This window comes from Triturus cristatus, chromosome 4_1 (assembly GCF_964204655.1).
Source record: "Triturus cristatus chromosome 4_1, aTriCri1.1, whole genome shotgun sequence".
Lineage (NCBI taxonomy): Eukaryota > Metazoa > Chordata > Amphibia > Caudata > Salamandridae > Triturus > Triturus cristatus.
The window spans coordinates 417,841,590-417,864,451 of NC_140585.1; the positions used below are offsets into that span (position 1 = coordinate 417,841,590).

Sequence of the window (22,862 nt, forward strand, 5' to 3'; positions counted from 1 at the left end):
TCCTCACTTCTCATGGTGACTGCTCTTCTTTGTTGTTTCTTCACTTCCCAGTAAACAATTCTGAGATCCTGGTGTCAGGGAAGCACCTAAATACAGAATTCATGGGTGTTAAGGGGTTGCTACTTACCCCTGGGGTGACTACATGCCCTATATGACCACTCCCTTAGAGAGTGGGTATAATCCTGACCCAGAGTTTGTAGTTCTACCAAAAACAAGATGGTCAAACCCTTCCTTGACTGTCCATTTCAGGTGGCCTACCTTAGGTTTGTGACCAGCCTGTATGTGTGACAACTTCTGACTAACTAATTTTCTCACCTACTCTGCTGCCAAATAGGCCCCAGAACAGGGGGTGGCATTGCCAGGTCTGGGGGGAGATCCGGGGGAGCATTTTATAGGCGGCAAAAGCTTTGAAGCCTCTGACCTTGATACCTTAACATCGCTAGCCATCCTGCTGGAGGAGGTGTGATCCCCGTCCATTGGACAGTCATTGTTTCTGACCTCAGAGAGTGCAGGCTCTCACCTGCAGGAGCCAGAAACTAGTCTGTGGCGGCAGTCTGGGTGATACCAGTCAGACAGCACACTAAGATACTAGTAGGATTCAGGGGTCACCTCTAAGGTTCCTTCTGGGTGCATGTCATAATAAATATAGTACTGGCATCAGTGCAGATTTCTCAACACGAGGTGTTCGATACCAAGCAGCATTATTTTCAGTAAAGCCATCATGTAGATTGATAACTCATAATGACCAGTGACCAGTACATATTCTTAAAATGGCTTCCTGATCACTTGTAATGTTGTGGCAATAGAACCAGACATCATAGGGGTAGATCTGCTCATGCGGATATGTCCTCATATATAATATAATGCACATTGCCTTAGGCTCTAATGCCGGCTGGAGGGACATACATTGTAAACAGTGCTCAGGGGCATGGCACATGGTGAGTGTGCCATGTCGTGTTTTCGGAATGGTTTGCATCATTTTAAGCAGCTTGCAATGGCAGTCTGCATGGAAATTGTGTGTGGGTTCCTTAGGGTGGCAAAATAAATGCTGTAGCCCTAGAAGACCCTCTTTAGTATCCGTGCCCTAAGTACCTGGTGTACCATTTACTAGGTACTTACAGGGGTGCTAAAGTCCTTGCCAATTAGTTACAATTAGACATTTACCTTGCTTTAAGGGAAAGAGCACTGGAACTGGGGGCCTGGTTTGCAGGGACCCAGCTCACTTTCACTCAAAAAGAATTAGTACGTGGGCAAATATTGGGGGTGACCATGTCACAAAGGGGCACTTTCCTACATAAACTACCTGGTTCTCCACAATGGCAGCATAAAACAATAGCTTGTAAACAAGACTGGTTCCCTTATGGCCTGGAATAGCCATCCTTTCCTGTGGCGAAGGACTAATACCTCCTGGTGGGGATGAATATATTGGAGGAGGAAGAGGATGACCGGGACTTAAACCACATCAGACCCAAGATAGTGGTAGATCGTGATAACACTTAAGATGAGGAGTTCATGTTCCAGAACATAAAAACAAAACTTGTATAACTACATTCAACATGCAAATACTAAAGACAAAGGTGTGTGTTTTCATGACCTAAAGACAGAAATCTCCAAAAAGGTTTTGCATTGTCTAGTCTAGATCGTTGGTCAAGATCGGGGCTGATAACCTGAAGACACTGTTTTCATTGTGTTTGCTGGGAGGTAAACAGGAGAAAAAATAGACAGTGCCGTTTTGGGCCATGTCTAAGCTCTCTGTCAAATCAACAGATAGTGCTAGTGGCAAGAGAAAGAAAGCATTCATCTTAAACAGGTTCATGTATATCGATTCGTCCATAGTGGAAAGGGAGAAAGAAAGGATCCTCCGCAGCTTCTACTGCTACCCATAGCACAAACTCAGGCCTTTGTGAACAGCTACGAAGAATGGTGCATTCTTCAATGCACCACTCAAACAGTAAAGACAGCAAGCGATGCAGCAGAGGCTGGCTTTAGGCAGTGCTGCAGTTTTGTGGACATGCGGGTATACTTACGTCAGCATATACTTTAGAGGTGCCATTTGATAGAAAATAATTCTTTTCAAAGTAGAGAAGCTACTGCAGTGAGCCAAAGACCAAGGCAGCCATTAGTCATGGAACACTTTTTCAGTGTTTTTAGAGCTTGATGCAGAGGTCGAGCAATGGATATGTCTTCATCCTTGTGCTATATTTTCAGGGCTTTAGCATCATCTATCTACAAAAAGAAGTATCTGCATTACTACAAACAAAAAAAGAGTTCTAGATTTTCCAGAAAAATGCTACAAAATATGCAGGGTTGAGAGGCCCTTTTCTTTAACCCTTGTGTACTGCTGTAGAAAGAAATACGATCACCTTCAGAGTTAACACCATAACAACTAACAGCTAGGTGGCGAACAACATTTACTCATAACGGATCCTACACTTGAACAAGAATTCTCCCCGAATGCACCTAGAAGAACAAGTCGCAGCATCAGATATTCGATGCAAGAGTTTCAGCAACTCCTTCTGAAGGTGGTGGTGCAGTTGTTACCATAAGACGAGCATTAAGCAAATCATTTACTCCGTTTACGTTCTAGTTCAGTTAAAGCATAGAATAGTGGAAATCAGAAAATTGAACAACTTCATCTGAAAACAATTTCCAAATTGCTAACGTTGAAATGAATCACTCATTTTCTCACTCGAGGGAAACTTCTTTTGTGCAATACAATATAGGACCTATCTTTTCATGTATCCATTCACAAGATCCGCAGAAAATATTTTAGATTCATAGCAGTGGCAAGTGCTTTCAGTTCTGAATTTTCCTCCTTGGGCTCAGATTGTCCCTGAGACATTCACTAGGCGATTGACTCTTTCGGAAGCCCTGTTCACAATGTAGTACATATGGCTATAAATCCCTGCCTATAAGGCTGCCTTATTAGAGCACCATCCCAGCAGAAGATTATCCATTCAGAACGAAAATTGTGTTCAGAAAATTGGGCCTCTAAGTCAGAATAGCTAAATCTTGCCTCCCAAGCAATGTTCAGCATCATCCAGGTTAAGTTTAGGGCTTTGCTGACAATGAAACAGTCCATCATCTCCATGGACCACACATTCAGGCTCAGGATTCAAAATGTCCGATATTGCAGATCCCTTGTAGGTTGGATGTCTTCCTGCAATCTGCTCCCTTTCTTATGCTGTCTAAATCAGCATACACTCTAACAAATTCTGTAGAGGCAATTACATCAAGGAACAGGAGATTGGGGACTACTTTCCCAGCACAGTAGCTATGATGTGTGAGCTGTTCTGTTATATATTTATTGTGTCACATTATACCCGGATAGCTCTGCACAGTGCGTCTTTATGCCAAGTTCTTGATGTGCATGTGCTAATGCCTGTTTTTCCAAGTGGGATCATCACAGTGGAAGACCTTGCACATCAGTGACAGCCGCACTAGGAGTTAGTGAAGAGATGTTAGGTTGGGCCTTGTGAGCTCTCTTCAGGCTTACACCTGTTCTGCCTGCTGTCCATGTAGAGTATTGTTCTAGTTGCCTGAATATGCATCTTCTGAAATGTAAGAATGTGTGTTTTGAAAAGGCCTCAAGGGTGTTACAGAGAGTGCACTGGACTTGGTTAGATGCCAGCGGCGAGTGAACGAGAACAGGCAGAGAGGACCTTTATTTTAGCAAGGTGAGTTGAACATTGGAGTTTTGGGCTGCGCCAAAGGATCAGTGCCACTTAAGTCATGCTATTGCAGTTACCACCTCTATTGTTAATTCATTTGGACTTCCTTCAGCTCAGGTAGAAGAAGCCTTGCTCCTACTAAAGGTATACATGAACCAGACAGTCTAATAGCCAAAAGGTTTAATGAACCGAACTTAGCCAGAGACTGATGTGGGTTTTGTCTGCATCTGGAAATAAAAGTGGTGTTCCCTTCTATTCTAATGGGTTGATGTTCCACACGAAAAATAATAGGGAATACTTGGAGCCCTGTGGCACCCTGCATGTAACACTGGGTGCCTGAGTTTACCTATATGAATTTGTTGACAGATTAGAAAAGATGTGTTTGAAGGATCTTGTTATCCGCCACCTTGATAGACATCGATAGGTGCAGATTGGTACTTGTTCAAGGATGAGGGATAGGCCCTTTCAATACAGATCCCTTTTCTAGTTAAGATCTGAAGCGAGACTGGTGGTACTGGGGCCTACACCTGCAATTGCTTGATCGTTTTGCTTTCAGGGTTTTTCTCCGATATGGCAGGCTGCAGTTAGTGTGTGTAGGAAGGTGTGGATGTGGGTCTCGCCTTTATAATGAGGGATGCAAATAGTTCAGCATCTCCATGACGCTGGGTGTGAAGTTTCAGATTAACTATTTGAGCCTAACTGCTGGCCACTGAACAACTGCCGTGTGCGATTCTTTGATTTTACAGTTTTTCTCCAGAGCATGGACTGGCCGATCGGTCTGAAAGTGGGAAGGAGGCAAGCAACGTGTGCAATGCACACAACCAGGAGGAGTTGTAGATAATTACCATTACACTTTTAAAGTTCATTATTGTTGATTTCATCGTAGAAATCTAATATTAAATCCATTTTAAGTATAGAATAAAAACAACTAGGTCCCTGAAGGGCACAGAATTGTTCAAGTAACCAAGAGCGCTATTCGCCTAGTAGACAAGATGGTAGACTTGACCACAGCAGCCGGGTTCACCAATACGCTGAACACTTTGCAAAGATGATTTCAAATTCATGCCGAGAGAAGCATCTGATGTTTTTTAAATGCCGACATCCTTATGGCTGAAAATGATGAGTTGCTAGACACGACCCAATTATGAGTGCACTTTCTTTACAGTCTTTATGCAAACACCTATTTGTGTTGAAATTGCAAATACAAGCAGTGCAAAGTTTACCGCACACCATAATTACCGGCTGTAATAATGTCAGCCTCCCCGCATAACTATAAGGTCAAACCTCCTCAGTTTGAGGAGGAAGGCTTGTTAAAGATGGGAACATGCACATTTTGAAACTGAAAGTATAAAAATCCTAATGAAATGTCCTATTTTCTACGGCAATACTTACAGTCGGTGCTGCGTGTCACACTTGAAAAATTCCGATCCAAGCAATGTAGGGTTATATACCCAGGGTGTGAGAAAGTTGTGTAATTTGCTTTTGCTTCATTATGCGAAATTTCAGGAAAATGACTGGAAATTACACAAAATTTAAATCTGTTATTTAGTGGTATATTTTAGCACAAAATGGGTCCGTGCCCGTTTTTGATGTGAAGACATATTTTGTGCTAAAAAACAGTGCAAAAACCACAATTGACGCAAACTGCAGCTGGTCGCGTTTTGGTCGTAAGAGTTGCTCCTGCGCTATAATTTTGCTTCGAAGATCAGTGTAATTTCACGAAGTTGCTTAATAGCATAATTGGGGGGATTTTACAGAACAAGCGTAACGTGAAAATCATGAAATTGCGCGAATTACGCCGTCGTAGTTTAATTTTTGAGCGCATTTAGTTTTATTTGGAGTGATAAATATCACAAAACCCTCTGGGCCACTCGTAATGGAGGCCATTGAAAATCAGTTCTGGGATTTATCAATACCTGGAACCGAAGGGATGTGTCCGTCCACCTGCTGTCTTCCTCAGGCTGGATCGGTTTCGCTTGCAAAACAAGAATTCTTTTGCAGTTTTACCAAGTTGTGAATACAGGCACTTTTTTTCTGTCTCACTGTCAGCATAAGAGCAATGTGCACACTCTTCAAAAATAAGTATAAATTGAAAGCGGTTAATTCTGACACCCCGTCAGTGTGTGTGTTACAGAATGCAAGAGCCGTTCCAGTCTTCTGCTTTGTCATGAGTGGCCATCGCCACCCGAGGACACTCCGTTTAAAGACCAGTTAAAACATCCTTTTCCTCTCTCCTGTAATATGTCTTTAAAGAAGCAGGTGGCGTTGTTTTATTGTCATACATTTAGAAATGCATGTTAAGAAAGAACTTGGCTAACTTCCAGGCAATCTAGTAATTCATTTCTCTGATTTCATTATCGCGGCATGAGGTTTGTTGTCCACGGCTGAATAAACAACAAAGCATGTACAGTATGTAATGGAACCCTTAATACTAATAACGCATATTAAAAGACGATTAATTAAGATTTTTGCTCAAAGCAATGCCACATCAGTTTTTCTTTGCTTTTCTCATTAAAGTGCTGTAATACAACAGGTTCCGAACTATGAGAGGAAGGTGAATGGGTCCAGAGTGTTTAATCAAAGGTGCTGGCTGGTGTGTAAATAGTGTACCTCATTGGGAGTACTTTAATTAATTTCATGTGTCAATGTGTGCCTGTTGTACATCATGCAGACAAGGGGAGAAGTGCCCTCGACGAAAAAAGGGAATAATTTCCAAGTAGTCATCAAGCTAAATGCTGAGCGGGATCCCGAAGCTTGTATAGGTGAAAGTGAAAGGACTCTTAGGAGATCTGGAAGTGGAGGAAAGAATGTGTCTTACAGGCTACATTGTCGTGTCTTGTATTCTAACAAGTCTACTTGACTTGAATAGCTGATGTGTGTGGTGGAGGAAGTGGACGGCAGGCAGCTTTCTACACCTGAAGATAGTCTGAGCCCTTTGTAGCTGCATATTAAATACATTGCATACTAAATAGCGGACTGAGCACATTTACTTATGTGAAATGAATGGAGGATTTCATTGGGTGACGTAATAGTTACAGCACACACATACCTTACCACACATGGGTTTATTCATTTTAACAAGTGAGGAGTATATATGTGCTAAATCAGGCTTCTCCAACCCGCAGCTGGTGAGCTACTAGTTACTCTTCAGCTACATGTAAGTTGCTCTTCTGTGTGCAGTACAGCCAACTATATTATAAGAATTCGCTTGGTTGAATTAATACATGTATATTAAAATTGAATAACGTGTGTGCATTTTTAGAAATGATAAACTGATGTTTAGAGAAAAATGACAGACTTTCTAGAATATATTTATTGTTCTACATTTTAAAAAATGTATAAAACTAATTTTCAATAATATTTAACATAAAAAATATTGTTTCTTATTTATTATGAAGTTCAATACATTTTTTATAAAAAAACCTTTGCCTGTACTTTACCATAGGGATATCGCCACCTTGACTGTGGAGTCTCTCCATGATAAAGTACAGGGTAAGATGAAAAATGTTTATGGAACTAAAAAAAAAAAAGTAAAATATTTTTATATAAAATGTTACTGGAAATCAATTTTATATACATATTTTAAATGTAGTACTAGTTTTTTATATATATATATATATATATATATATATATATATATATATATTATACAGCACTATTAACCTAATTTTGTATTGAATCTTTAATATAAATGTATGAAATGAAATGCATTTTTCCGAAGTTTAAATAAAAAAAATAATTCCCACCTAAAGTAAAACTTTATTTGTAATGATGTCTTAATGAAAATGTATGTATTTATATTTTAATAAAAGTTCATGTTATATTTATTAATTCAACAAAGATTGGCAATATTTTATATTGAAATATTAAAGGCTTTATTTGAGATTTTTTAACCTTAAAATATATTTATTAATATTTGTAACTACTTTAAATAATGGCATTTCATTTAACATCATTTTTATGAGGATACCACCATTATTTTCTGTGGTAGGTTTTGCAGTACCGGTGGATGGCCTTGTGTGGTGTTAGACTTACTCGAGCTGTGAGCTGTAGTTTCTGAATATCACTGAACTTATTTTTTTGTGGGTGGAGATGCCTGTCTTCCCTAACCCCCTTCTTACTCCTTTCTACATCCCTCCCATTTAGTATTAAGTATGCCCTTTTTCCAGCCATTCCCCCAGTTCTCCACTACAGTTACTACTAAGTAGTAAATTTACATGTGTGAGGATCTCTCCATAGAAAGGATAGGAATGACGGAGGTAGAAATTTACATTCATAAGTTTGTGAATAGCATTTTGGAGCAGTTTAGTAGTACTATTGTAGTACTATTAAATTAACTGCAACATGTAGTTTTCAATAGACCCCTCAATCCCTACAACTGCACAGCTCCCCTTTTGCCTCTAAGAGATAATCTAATGCCATTCTATTTTGAATCCGCATTTTGGCACGGGCATACAACTGTTCTGAATTAGCTATTTCTAAACTATCTACATGTTTTCTTATTTCATGTAAAGCAACAGGCTTTGCATGCATGTGAATTAAAACAGAAAATAACCTAGAAGTAATTGAAACCGCCAGTCTATCCGTTCTTCATTCTATATGATGATCATCAAATTATCTCGTAACACGAACAATGTTTCCTGAATAATAGGTCACAATCTAATCCAAGAGCAGCCAAACGTAGGCATGTGCCCCGCAAATAAAATATATATATCTTGCGCGTGATGCTTGTGAAACAGTCTATGGGCAAGAAGGGACTCAAAGGGAGGTGACTTGAAAGGAATGTTCTCCACTGTTAAATCAAATTTGCTATGTCCAACAAGAACACCAGAGTCATTTGCTTCTTGATGCACACAAATACATTCTTCCTCAGTCACTGCAAGACGAATCATGTCTCTTAGATTGCCGCTCAAAAGATTGCTAAACATTTCAAGACCTGGTAAGGAAGATGGGTTATGTCTGTACACTCTGGCAGGCTGTGCCCTTAATGGAAAAGGTGAAGGCAAGTACTGTTATAAGTGATGGGTACTCCAATCAAAGTAATGCTATCCTCCACATCAACAGGCATGTGCTTACAAATCCAGCAGGAGGAAGAATTTTTGGTGTGTACTTTTCCAGCAACAGCACATAGGAGTATCCGTTCTAGGGGGGGCGTGGCTAGCCAGACGACATGGCGGACGCGAGTCCGTAGTGCTCCGGCCAGTAATCCCTAGATATCCGAGCAATTATCCTTGGAGTGTGCCGTTGATGCAAAAAATCGGTTGCGGCAAGCAGCGGAAGAGAAGCGACGGCCGGGAGACTCCTGTCTTCGCGGCTTTCAAGGCAGCGGAGACGTCGATATTTGAAGGGAAGATCGCGGCCTGTGCGAGGTGAAGGGACGGCGACACCTATCGGGCGGCGGTCTCCGGAGCCGCCGCGGCAGTTGCTACTGCAGACGCCCTGCAGACGTGCCCTGTGCTTCCCCGCCCGCTATCGGAGGAGCCCACGCGGGCGGTCTTGGTGAGTGCGGACCGGGGCGAGGTGAACTCTGTACAACTGTCACCGCGCTGGGGCGAGCGGTACGGATGAGCGAGCGCCTGATGTTGCGGTTCCCGTGAGGACGCCGCTTGCAGCCCCCTGGACGCCTCGAGCGAAGGGCCCGTTCACCAGGCGGAAGCGGGAGGCCCAAGAGGACCCGCAAGTCTACTGGGGATCTGCGGCCTGAAGCGCTGGCCCCGCAGCGAGGGAAACAAGGACAGCCCTGGAGGGGTAGTAGAGCCCTCCACTCGCGATGGTGCAAGACGATCGGTATGGGGGTGCAGCGCCGAGGAGGCTGTGGTAGAGGCGAGCAGGGCCTGAGTTGAGGTGGGTCCCTGTGCACTGAGGGGACCGGCGAGGCTGCACAGTCGTCCCTCCTGGCACTTGTACCCTGAGGAGCGGATACCAGTGAGATGGGCCCGTAGGAGGTATCCGTGGCAGAATTGGAAGGACAGACAGCCCGGGGGGTACCGTGGGGTGCCTGTGGAGGCCGGCACCGACAAGGCGTGGGCGCAGCGACATGGTGTGCGGGGGAACTTCAGGTCTAATTAAAGATAAATTGGGACTGTGTTTAACCCCTTCGGTGCTCATGACGGAACGGTTCCGTCATGAGCCACGGTTGAGCTGTGCTCATGACGGAACCGTTCCGTCATGACCACGCCCGCGCAAGATTCCGTCAGCACAGCGGCGGAATCTGCGCAGCATGGAAGGGGTTAATGTAAAAGTTACTTACCTTCACTATATCGGATAGACACAGTCTAACCGCAGATTCCTTAACTTTGAATTCTACCCACGCGCCAGTCTGGATCCGGAAAATTTTCAGTAGCACCTAGCGCGTTGTGCGGCTCCGTGATGACGTCAACTACGATCATGACGACAGTGGAGCCAAATAAGTCCCCTCGTCTGTGAAACCTTCCACGCCAGAACGCAAAGCCACTACAGAAACTGGTTGTGGAAACAGTGTGCCAAAAAAGATCAAAAATCTTTGAAACATTAACAAAGAAGAAACATAAATGGTATATGAATACCAGACATGAATACCACATACTCCCTTCCGCTCAGAGGCCACCGAGATCATCTGCGGCGTACCCCAAGGCTCCTCGCTCAGCCCAACCCTCTTCAATATCTACATGAGCCCCCTCGCCACCATCGCACGCAAACACAACATCAACATCATCTCCTATGCCGACGACACCCAGCTGATACTCTCCCTCACCAAAGAGGAGGTAGGAGGAAGAGGCGGCTCATCCGAAGGCACGAGGTGAAGGCTGGGCGGTGCTGGTTGCATGGGAGAGCGGCAGCCTTGGTGAGCCACGGGAACTCCTGGATGCGAAGGGCACCCAGCAGTGCACCTGGGAGAAGTATCCCCTTTGCCACGGCCGCACGCCCGACCCCTGCTGCATGCTGAGAGTGCTGAACCCAAGGGAGGTGCCCGGACCCGCACTTGCCGCCCTGCGTCGTGTGGCGCGCGGCCTGGACCTGGAACCACGACCTGCGCTCCGGAGGTGACGGGTGGTTGGGAGTCGGCTGCTGTCACAAGTGGCTAACAGTTCTTCCCCCACTCTACGTTGGACACTGGATGTGAATGCCCACGGCGCAGCAGCTCGTGATGGGCTGTATGCGGGCCAAGACGCAGCAGGGACAGGTGCGCGATGGAGGCTCGGACCCCGCACAATCTAGAGAGTCGAGTGAAGTGGGTGCGACCATGGCACTCGCTGCCAAAATGGACACGGTCCTCGCTGCGGTGGAGAAGCTAGGGACGGCGCTGGAGCACACCAGGACCTCTCTGGAAGCCCGGATCGATAAAGTCACGTCAGACTTCACACTCCTGCACGCGGATCACCGCAAATTATCCGAGACGGTATCTGCGCAAGGGCAGGTGCTTAAAGATCTCCAGCTGGTCACTCACAGCCACGCCGCCGCATTACAGGACATGATGGAACGGATACATGCCCTTGAGGACAGGGCGGAAGATGCTGAAGGGCGATCACGCCGCAACAACGTTCGAGTAGTGGGCTTGCCGGAAGGGGAAGAAGGGAGACACCCTGAACAGTATGTCGAGCGCTGGCTGCGTGGCCTCTTACCGCAAGGGACACTCACAGCAATTCGCGGTGGAGAGGGCTCACCGGGTGCCCGCCCAAAGACCTAAGCCAGGTGCGCACCCGCGCCCATTTCTGTTCAAACTCCTCAACTACCGGGACTGGGATGCGGTGTTGCGGGAAACCCGGAAGCTCGACAATCTGTCGGTCAATGGCAGCCGCATCATGCTTTTCCCGGACTATACCGCCCTGGTGCAGCGCCGTAGAACCAACTACATGGCGGTGAAGCGGCAACTTCGCGAGCTGGACCTGCCATACTCGCTGCTGTTCCCGGCCCGGCTGCGCGTGGCTGCGAAAGGGAAAACCCACTTCTTCGACACGCCGGCAGAAGCATGGGACTGGCTGGAAGAATCGGGTCTATGGACGGGGTCGAGGCCACGGGATCCGGCTGACAACATGACTCCGGGCAGAGGAGGTGGGCGTCGTCGGAGGCGGAAGGCGCCTCGAGAGGCAGCGCCCAGGCAGGTGGCCCCCAGCCCGGAGAGGATACAACTGGAGCGCCAGAACGTGTTGGACGCGGTCACGATTCTTGGCTCCCCGAGTGCTCTGGCTCGCCTGGACTATCCCGCACAACGTACTGGAGTGTCGAGCGGACTGTCAACCCCGTCATCTGAATGCTCTGAGGAGCTGCACATGCCAGTAGTCACTCCGCAAACGGCAGATGAGATCCTAGGATGACGCCGCTGCTGTAATGGACAGTGCGTTCGTTCACACACGCAAGTACTGCACTGTGGGCCATGAGGGGTTGCTAAATAAGCGGGGGGGATATAGCGGGGTCACTATGTGTGTGCATTTGTCCGACTGACACGCATGGCAGGTTGCATATGAGTCTGCAGTCCTCACTGGGGCCTAGGGTGGTGGGCGCACATGCATGCGTAGAGGGCTTGTGGTGGTAATGGAGTGCCGCCGATCTAATGGGTCCTGCCAAAGGTGCTTTGCGCGGCGCGCCGCATGCGAGTGGTAAGACAGGGATGGCCATAGCAGAGGTTTGGATACACGCATACCCCATTAGGCTACGCGCTGACCTAGTTCCTACCTATGCATGGTTGCAAAGTTTGGACGAACGGACGAGTAACGTTCGCCCCCAAGGTTATATTGATTATAGTTCATAAGTTATTATGGTTACGACAGACCGGTACATTTAGGCTCGGGCGAACCCGACCCTCACTAGTACACGCCCTGCCCCCGACCTTCCGCCAACTTGCACGCTTTAGCAATGACGCACGTTAATAAAATCACGTGGAATATCCGCGGTATGCACACGCCCGCACGTAGATATTTAGTATACGCCTACCTCCACAGACACTCGATTGGAATCGCCATGTTACAGGAAACGCATATGACGAGGCCTGAGCTGGAGAGGCTGCGCAGGCGCTGGCATGGACGGGTGTATGGTACGGTCTATTCCGCTCATGCCAGGGGCACGCTCATATGGGTGAGGGCGGGGGTCCCGTTCGTCAGCTCAGAGGTGGTAGTGGACCCGGAGGGTAGATACACACTGGTCCGGGGAACACTCAATGGTCAACACATACTGTTGGCCTCGATCTATGCGCCAAACACCGATCAGCCGTCATTCCTGACTAAACTCTCGTTGGTGATCACCCCGTACACTGGCCTTCCCTGGCTGCTGGGTGGCGATTTCAACTCAGTACTGGATGTACATAAAGATAGATCCTTTCCCCCCCTTCGTGCCACGTCGGTGATGTCCAATGCGCAGGCGCTTGTGGACTGGCTCTCGTACTGGGCATTATCGGATATGTGGCGGGTCCTACATCCAGAGGACCGTATTTACTCTTACTACTCCGCAACACACGACCTGCATGTCCGACTGGACAGGGTGTTGGGATCTCGTTCCCTCCTGCCGTTGGTGGAGTGTTCGGAATACTTGGGACGAACACACTCCGATCATAACCCCCTGCGGATACAGCTCCGATGGGACGCGGAACGCCCCCCTATCCCTACATGGCGCCTCCAACCAGCTGCGCTGGAGGATCCCGAATTCCGCTCCTCATTGGGAACAGCCATACTGGCATACTTTGAGCTTAATGAGGGCACTGCGAGTAATGCACTGGTGGAATGGGACGCCCTCAAAACAACGCTCGGAGGACATTGCTTGGGGGCCACGTGGAATATACGGAGGCAGTTATCGAAGGACCTTGCCTGCCTTGAATCCCAGCTGTTGCAGCATGAACGCGAGGGCGAGGGTGGGGGCAGCCACTCCGGTTACCTGGAGGAGCTGCGGACGCGGCATGTGGCGCTCCTGGAGCGTTTACGTTGCCATAATTAAGCAGCCCACACAGCCCGCACACATGCCACAGCAGACAGGGCGGGCCGCCTACTTGCTTGGTTGCTAAGACAAGACGATTCCCGAGCCCTGATTGCTGCCATGCGTACACGCGAGGGAGAAATGGTGTGCACACAACGGGAGATTCATAGGGTCATGGTAGAGCATTATGCAGGGCTTTACCAGTCCGGGATTAGTGGTGCGAACCTCGAGGTAGCGGCATTTCTTGAACGGCTCCAGCTGCCCACAACCTCAGCTGCCCAACAGGAGGAACTTAACCGGCCCCTCACTCTGGAGGAGATAGGGGAGGCAATTGCGTCCATGGCGTCAGGGAAGACGCCGGGACTGGATGGCCTGCCGGCCGAATTTTACAAAGCTTACCGGGAGACCCTAGTGCCTCAATTGCACGCTCTCTTCGCTGTAGCGATGGAAGAAAATACGCTACCCCCCTCGATGCGTGAGGCGTATCTGGTATCCCTGTTGAAGCCTGGCCGAGACCCAATGGCCTTGGGATCTTACCGACCGCTGGCGCTCCTCAACGCAGATTATAAAATACTGGCTAAAACTCTAGCGGACCGTTTGGCGCCAGTGGTCGCAACGCTGGTCCACAGGGATCAAAATGGGTTTGTTCCCAAGAGATCCACGTCATTGAACCTGCGGAGATTTTTCAGGGTGGCGACGGACAGCATCCATGAGTGGCCTAGGGCAGGTTGCTTAATGTTGGACCTGGAAAAGGCCTTTGATAGTTTGGAATGGGGGTACTTGTCAACATTGTTGCAGCGATATAATCTGGGGTTGGACTTTTTGCAGATGGTTGGCCTGTTGTACAAGAATCCCTCGGTTCGGGTACGCGTGGGTCCGTACTTGTCGGAGACCGTGCCTGTCTGCAGGGGCACTAGACAGGGGTGCCCGCTATCGCCGCTCCTGTTCGCGCTGGCGATTGAGCCCCTGGCGGTGGCACTGCGCACATTGATGGGAGGCGGCATCCCATTGGGAGACGCAGTTCATCAAGTGTCATTGTATGCAGATGATCTGCTAGTATATGTGAGGGATGTCGAAAATATCCCAGCACAGCTGGACCACATATTGCAGGACTTCGCTGCTGTGTCAGGGTTGCGGGTAAATGCCAACAAGTCCTGTCTTTATGCGTTCAGGGAGGGACGGCAGGACCCGGGCTACACTCTCAATGGGGAAAGGGTGATGTGGAAAGGGGACACTTTTCGATACCTGGGGGTACAGATATATCGCCAACCGTCTGACCTTTTTGATGGAAATCTGGGCAGGGCTCTCACAGCCATTAAGTCGCAGATGCGGTTCTGGGGCACATTACCACTTACGGTCACGGGCAGGGTGGCATTATCTAAAATGGTGGTTCTGCCCAGACTCCTGTATTATTTTTCTAACCTGCCATTGTATGTCTCTGCGGCATTTTTTGCCATGTTCTCCAGAACGCTTCGGGACTTCATCTGGGGGAATAGCCGGCATAGGCTGTCACTAGCAAAATTGTACCTTCCGACTGACCAGGGGGGACTTGCGGCACCCTGCTTCGAGCACTACTACCTAGCCGCTCAGTTACAATGGGTTGCTCGCTGGTTTGCGGATAGAGGCCGAGAGGACACGGCCTCAACACTACCCCCTTACTCACTGGAGCGACTCCTGGGGCTTTTTCACCCGACGGCCAGGCGAGCGACGCCAGAGCCGCTTCTTCTGAGCGTGGCGTATAGATGTTACCGCAGAAGTCTATTTCTTACCAGAGCTCTAACCCCATATGCGCCGGCGTTACCGCTGGAGGGATCCCCAAGCGGGGTGGGGACACTCACCACCCGCATGCTCACGGACTGGCGGGATACTGATGTATGCACCCTGGGAGATCTGTACCGTGACGGTGCCCTTCGGTCATATGATCATGGAGGAGGAGGGATTGCCCCCAGGACAGTTCCTTCTGCATCGCTCACTTGTTGCATCCCTGACAACGAAATGGGGGGACGTGTCCACGGAGCCTCCTCAGCACCTCACCATACAATACCTACACGTTCTGGGACGTGGTAGGCATCTGATCCGCTGGTTCGCTGCGTCGCTGCGCACCCATGCAGCGATAGCGCTGGAATCTCTCAGACATAAGTGGGAAGCTGACATAGGTAGGCCACTGGAGGATAAGGAATGGGAGCGAGTGTTGGGGAGCCCAGTGCGCATACCCAGAAATATGAGGTTCAGGCAGATCCAGCTGTTCACTATACATAGGGCGTACCTCACACCAGAGGCAGTCAACATGTATTTCCACCGTACGGATGCGGGGTGTCCCAGATGCGCCGAGTTGGGGGTGGGTATAGTTCATATGTTATGGAGCTGTAGCCGACTTCATACGTACTGGCATACAATCAGCAGGTTACTACATGCGTGCACTGGCAGTGCCCTACCGTTTGAGTGGACCGTATATCTGTTACACCTGTTCCGCAGAACTCCGGCCACGAAGGTAGTGTCCCGGTTTATAGACCTGGGTATGATAGTAGCTAAGAGACTGCTCACCAAGAGATGGAAGGCGCAGGACCCGCCTCACGCGCTGGCATGGCGAAATTCACTGCTCGCGTGGGCTAGAGCAGAGGGAGCGGCCATCGGGAGGGAGGAGACGTTGGGGTTGCGTAAAGAACCCATAGCTGCCCAGTGGGAGGTCTTGATCCGGGCACTGCAGAGCGCAGGGGAAGAGTGATCAGGGGGTTAGATTGAAGGGGAAGACGGAGACAGAGGGAAGATACAAGAACCTCTCAACGTGTGCACCCGTGATGTTAGCACGTGAGAGTTTATTTGTGTAGCTATCTGTGAAGACAACGGTGGTCGCTATTGCCAGTAAATAACAGTCAATTTGAAATACTGTGATGCATGGTAAGGGAGGTGGGGGAAGGGGCGGGGGGAAGGGGTAAATAGGGTGCTCACATCGGTCTATGTTGAGTTGGTTAGCTGTTTATAATTGTCATGATTCCAAACTGTTTGTATTGCAACCCACGTTGAAATAACTGAAAGACTGTACCTAGGGGACTGTCGCGCCTAACCGCGCACCGACCTATGAAACATCGCACTAATGTAGGGAGCTGTAAGTTGTGTATGTAATCGATTCAGAGCGACGAATAAGCCGTGAATGTTGAAGGGCTCAGCTGACGTGTAATGAAAACACGATTAGCTGATTGACATGAGGCAACATGCGTGAACACTGGGAAAGTACGTTTTTAAAAAAAAAGAATTTTTTATTCTGTATGTCTCTGTTAAAAACTCAATAAAACAGATTTGAACAAAAAAATAGGAGTATCCGTTCTAGGCAGAGCGGTGGCTCCACTCAGGGGAAGGTTCATGAAAGATCAGACTTGGGATAATTTCCCATTATGCAGCTAGAATGTATCTCAGCGCTAACCAGATGCTCAAAGCAGCAATGGAGCTCAAAGGCCAGACTTATCGTGGAATCTGGTATCCAGAAGGATGAGGTCATTCACCTCCGAAGGAGGTAGTACTGATGAAAGGCTGCACGTGCAATATCACGTGGCAGTGGTGGAACAGGCATAGAAGATGAACGTGCAGAACTTGGCCCACAGGCAGGCGACGGGGCTACAGCAGGAACAGCTTCAGTAGAATACACAGGCACAGATCCTGAACCAACCGCAGAAGCACCATTGCCTCTAGGAGGACTAACTAATTTGCAGTTGGAAGACTAGATCCAAGTCACAAGACCTCCACATTTAACATATGTGTTTATGATGAACGGGATTTGATAGGGTCCGTGCAATTAAGGCTATATCGCAGTATTCTTCTGGTACATACAAATGTAGACTTAGTCCCTGGGCTGAAGAGAATGGTAAAACTCGGTCAAACACTCAGGTAAGGTTGCTTGCACCTAAGAATGGAATGTGTAAATACATTGCATAGGTTTTCTGCAATATTGTAAGACTGCATCATTATTTAACTGTAAATTCAGCTTGGCAGTGAAGGCGGGGGATTGAAGAGAAGCATAATCAGTCGACCCATGATTTTGCATGGTTTCAATTTTGTCTTTTGGGAAGGAACGGCTCTCTCGAACCATAATGCTAATACCAATGCATCGGACCATTTTATCTGTTTCCGAACAAAATCAAACCAACATCTTTTTATTGGTTTAGATCTCTTACGAGATAAACAATTTAGATAAAATACATTGTTCCATCACTCTTTATAAAAACCTTATACAACACGTTTTTAAAAATCTTTTTTAAAACATAAATAAAACAGATTTCATGAATTTAAACAATTTATAGCAAATAAATTAATTTGGTGGAGATTTCAAAAAAGCAATCAAGTCAGTAGGAGAGGAAAAATGATATCTAATAATAGGTTTTGTAGTTTTCCGAGCACATCTTCACTGTTTAGTTGTACATGTACATACATACATATATATATATATATATATATATATATATATATATATATATATATATATATATATACATGCATACATACACACACACACACACACATGCCTTCCCTACCTAGATGTGTTGCTCCATGATGCAACCTATCAAGGTTGGGGAGTTGACATTTTGGTGTGATCACACACCCGGTCCTGTCGCTCCATACCCTCTTAGGGTATCTCTTACATTCTTACATTGTTGCTTGAGCCAGAACTGTTATTCATTTTCAGAAGCTTCCTCCTGCAGTTGGGATAAATCCTCTAAAGTTGGTCCAGGTAATAGATTGCTTCCTATAAGATAAATAGCAACATCAGCAGTTTTAGACAATGCAGCATTCTTAGCAGCTGCAGTGGCTAGGACATTGGCCCTTGAAACATCATGAGAGAGCTTGTGTGTTATGTTCTTGACCACTGCCACCTTCTCTGGTAAATACAAGGTAGTTAAAGGGTTCTGCCCTATAGGCATTCCAGCAGAGGATAGGAAATCCCATTGCATCCAAAGGAGCACAAAATCATGCATCTCTCCGAATGCATACTTTGGGCCCTTATATATGGTAACAGTCTTTTGAGGCATGTGCGGCTGTAGATACATATGCTGTGCATACTCCTGCCATCTAGTGTCGGGCCTGGATGTTTGCAAGTTGTTTTTCTCAGAAGTCTTTTGAGCCTCTTGCTGGTAATGCGCATGGTCAATGATTCCATTTTTGGATTTTTTTTTCTTTTTTTCGAACGTCGAGTTTGGACATGTGCGCCCATGCTCTGGATCGACACCGTCCCGGTGCTTTTCTCGGCCTTCGTGGGTTCCTTTCCCTCCATTGGTATTATTTCCATTCGTGTTCCTACTACTACCACCGAATCGGGTAGACGTTTGCGTCCCTTGTCTCGAGCTACTCTTTTGGTCGTTCTCATCCCCACATCAGGGCCTCTCTCATCTCATCTCCTCTGTCTTCTCAAATATGCCTCGACTATGATTGAACGGATGCCCTTCAGATGCTGTCCTTGCTCCCACACGAAGTACCCCTGGACCGACCTTCATCAAGTCTGTAGTTACTTAAAGAAAACCCTTCGACCGTAGTGCATATCACCTCGTAATGTTGTCTAGGAGCAAAAACGACACATCAGACCTCTTTGGTAACCTGGACCTCAATAGGGAACAACATGCTCAGCCATTGGACGCAGACAAGGTAGTTTTCCTGACCCAAACTGTGGCTCTGACTTGGAGTTCCAGGACATTTTTCCGGTACAAGTGGTTGCGAGCACAGCTATCCCCTCTATCCCCCTCGACACCACTTGCATGTCGAGCAGCCCTCTGCAAAGGGACTTCCAACAGCTCTGTACCCACAGAGCTCGGCTTCTGGGCCACCACTCCCTTCGGGCCATGGTAGGCACTGATCCTCCCTGTTGGAGGCAATGGGTAGCCTTGGTTAGTCGCTGAAGAAACCATCCAAGTCGGCGCCACCTGCTCCAGCCTCAGCACCGACCTCGCTGTAGGAGCCGGAAACCCACGGCATCAAAACCAAAATCGGCACCAGTCCGAAAGATTCTAGCTCCAAAGCCCTCCGAACCAACCACAGTCGAAGCGATCCTGCAGAAGCTCCAGGACAAGATCGACGTTCAGCAACAGAATCTTGTTCCACACGGACTGGATTCTCAACCGCCCACTGTTGACTGCTCCACAAGCCCCCAAACGCCAGCTGAGCTTCAAGGAAGTAAGTCCTCGACATCCCTCTTCCAGCAAAACACAGGAAGAAGTCAGACAAGGCCACCAGCTCTATGCCAAACATTGAGCCACTACCACTCCCTCCTTCTCCATTAAAACCACAGCATTCTCCATACCCAGACTGACTTACCACCTGACTCCCTCTCATATACACATCAGGGGTCGCCACACTCCGATAAAGGGGAGCACGAGGAATACTCAAGATACCCCCCCCACATGTCGCTGCCTGGGATTCATATGACATGGACCCTCCAGGGCACACTGATCTTGACTTATAGTCTCCTGATGACTCCACATCCTACCGCAAGCTGGTAGCCAAGGAGTCTGGTAACACAAGAGGGATATGCATGTTAACCCCAAAGAAGAGGACTGTCTTTCGAGACCCTCCACCACCCACCGCTCCACCCAATAGTTGCCTTTGCTGAAGGGCATGCTGTGTCCAGCCTCTGACTTGTTTTAGGACCCAGTCAAAGGGTTATCACTCCTTGGGAGGATAAGAAGTACAAGGTGTCCCCCACTGACACCCATCTAGATTGGGGGATAACTATCCCCTGACTCCCTGGCGGTACAAACTGATCGCAAGCGGGTGAATTCTCAGGGCACTGGTGACACCCCTTCACTGGATAAGGAGAGTAAACAAATTGATTCAGCAGGCAAAAGAGTTGCAGCACAGACAGCTAATCATTGGTGCATCCCCAATTTGATTGGTTTGCTGTTCCATTATCACCACGCCCACTGGGACGAAATGGAGGAGCTTGTCCAATATCTCCTTGTTGAGCACAAAAGAATAGGGCATTAGATCGAATCTGAGGGCTAACTTATCTCTAACACAACCATTTGTCATGCCCTTGACAAACCGACACCGCTGCCAGGGGGATCAACTTAAGTGTGCTCCTCCATAGGCACACTTGGCTCCATATCTCCGGTGTTAAAACAACTGCTCAACATGCTGTTCAATGGACAACACCTGTTCAGGTCACAGGCTGACCAAATGCTGGAATAGATAAAGATATGGTGACGGCAAAGGCTATGGGCGCCATGCAGACCCCCGCTTCTCATGAGTCCTTTTGCTGCACACCTTATTGTGGAGGCTTGAAGGCCACCTTCCCGAAGCCTCCACAGCTTTCCAGCGCCCACAGGCATAGCAACCATCTCCTAGAGGCTGCTTTAGAGGGTCCAACTGTGGCAGTAATGCTAAAGGTAGAGGCAAAGGTGGTTCCCCACAACCACTAAGCCCTGATGTGCCTCTTCTTACGCCTCCCTGATCACACAACACCTCTCTGGAGGAATGGGTGTTATACATTACCCAACATGGTTACTGTCTGGAGCTTACTTCCACGCCTCCCACCATCACAACTTGCACAAACAGACTCTCCCCAGACCACCAACGTCTTCTCAGGGAAGAGCACTTCTCCCCAAAGGGGCCATAGTGCCCGCCCCACACCATCTGCAGGACACAGGAGTCTGTTTGCTTTACTTCATGATTCTCAAGAAGTACAGCTCTCCGACCTATTCTAGCTTCAGGCCCCTAAACAAATACATCTTTTCAGAGCACTTTCACATGGTCACTTTTCTGGATGTTATTCCTCTGCTACAGCTAGGAGGCTTCATGGCCAACTGAAAGACGCAAACTTCCACATACCAATCCACCAAGTGCATCACCGATATCTCAGGTTTATGGTCAGCTGAAAACATTACCAGTTCAAGGTGCTTCCCTTCGGGGTCAGCACCGCACCTTGAGTGTTCACCAAGTGCCTCACAGTGGTGGCCGCTCACCTGCGCAGACAGGGTGTCCATATCTTCCTCTACCTGGATACCAGGCTGATCAAGAGCGCCACTCCACTACAGTGACACAAACACACACTGGTCACAGTAAGCCTTTTGCATGAGCTAGGGCGTACGATCCTCCAGATCCAATCCTACATAGGGGTGATCCTCGAGTCTGAAATCGTCAAGGCCTACCCAAATCCTGTCCAAATACAGTACTTCCAGACACCAGTTCCTCTTTTCCGACCTGGTCAACCGGTCACGGGCAGGACAGTCATGCACTTATTCAGCTTGAGGGCCTCCTGGGTTGCTATAGTCCCCCACGCCAGGTTACAAATGCGTCCATTGCAGGAGTGCTTAGCGCGGAGGGTCATTGGGACGATCTAGTGTTGATCAGCCGCTGCACTCCTCGCTTTCTGCAGTGGTGGAACACCAAAAACCTGTTGCAGGGGTGGCGTTTTCTCAACCCGGTTCTGCAGGTGACCGTCACAAATTATGCCTCCCACACGAGCTGGGATGGCGCACTTGGAGAACCAGACTGTCCAAGACCAATGGTAAACCCAGACATAGGGGTTTCCACATCGACTACTGGAAGCTTTTAGCAGTCCGCCTAACGCTGAAGGCTTTTCCGCCCCATGTGACAGACAAGGTTGTCCTCATCTGGACGGACAACATGACAGCCATGTACTACCTTCAGAAACAGGGTGGTACTTGATCTCCCCATCTCTCTCAGCTTGCCCAGAGCAGTTGGTGGTGGTCCCTTTGCCACAAGATCCACCTGTTGGTGGAGTGACTCCTGGGAGTGGACAAGAACTTTGTTGACCCCCTCAGCAGGATGCAGCAACAAGTCCATGAGTGGGAACTCCACCTGCAAGTTCTCCTCCCGTACTTCCAACGGTGGGGCTTCCCACAGATAGATCTCTTCGCCACTGCCAAAAATGACAAATTCCCAAGCTTTGCCTCAACATTCCCACACCCATAGTCAACGCAATATGGATGAATTGGTCAGGGATATTTGCCTGCACTTTTCTGTTTCTTTCCCTCCTACCGTTTGGGGTTCGGAGGCTACGGCAAGCATCTCTCACCCTGAACCTGGTGGCCCCCACTTGAGCCAGCAAGCCTTGGTTCATGACTCTGCTAGAACTCTTTGTGGTTCTGCACGAGAGGCTCACGCAGAACCACAGAGAAATCAGACATACAGACCTCAAATGGCTCAATCCATATCAGCTTCTGAGGTCTTAAATTTCGATTACCTTAATTTACCACCTGAATGCATTAGCATCCTGAAAGAAGCACAGAGGCCTACCACACACGCCTACTACCCTGCCAAATGGAAACACTTTGTCTATTATTGTCATTCCAAACAAATCAACCC

At 48.0% G+C, this 22,862-nt stretch overlaps 1 protein-coding gene across 6 annotated transcripts in view; it reads left to right on the forward strand.

The window, feature by feature from the left end:
* The window catches only part of RIC8B (RIC8 guanine nucleotide exchange factor B), a 462,890-nt gene that overhangs the window by 408,555 nt on the left and 31,473 nt on the right, over positions 1–22,862 (forward strand). For 3 of the 6 annotated variants that reach the window (XR_014981276.1, XM_085652536.1, XM_085652538.1), the window contains one exon: positions 7,117–7,163. The exons of the other annotated variants lie outside the window; for them this stretch is intronic. Coding sequence is in view for 2 of the 3 variants with exons in the window: in XM_085652536.1 (XP_085508662.1) it covers positions 7,117–7,163 (47 nt within the window). In the remaining variant the exon portion in view is untranslated. The remainder of the gene's footprint in view (positions 1–7,116; positions 7,164–22,862) is intronic. 6 annotated transcript variants of the gene reach the window in all.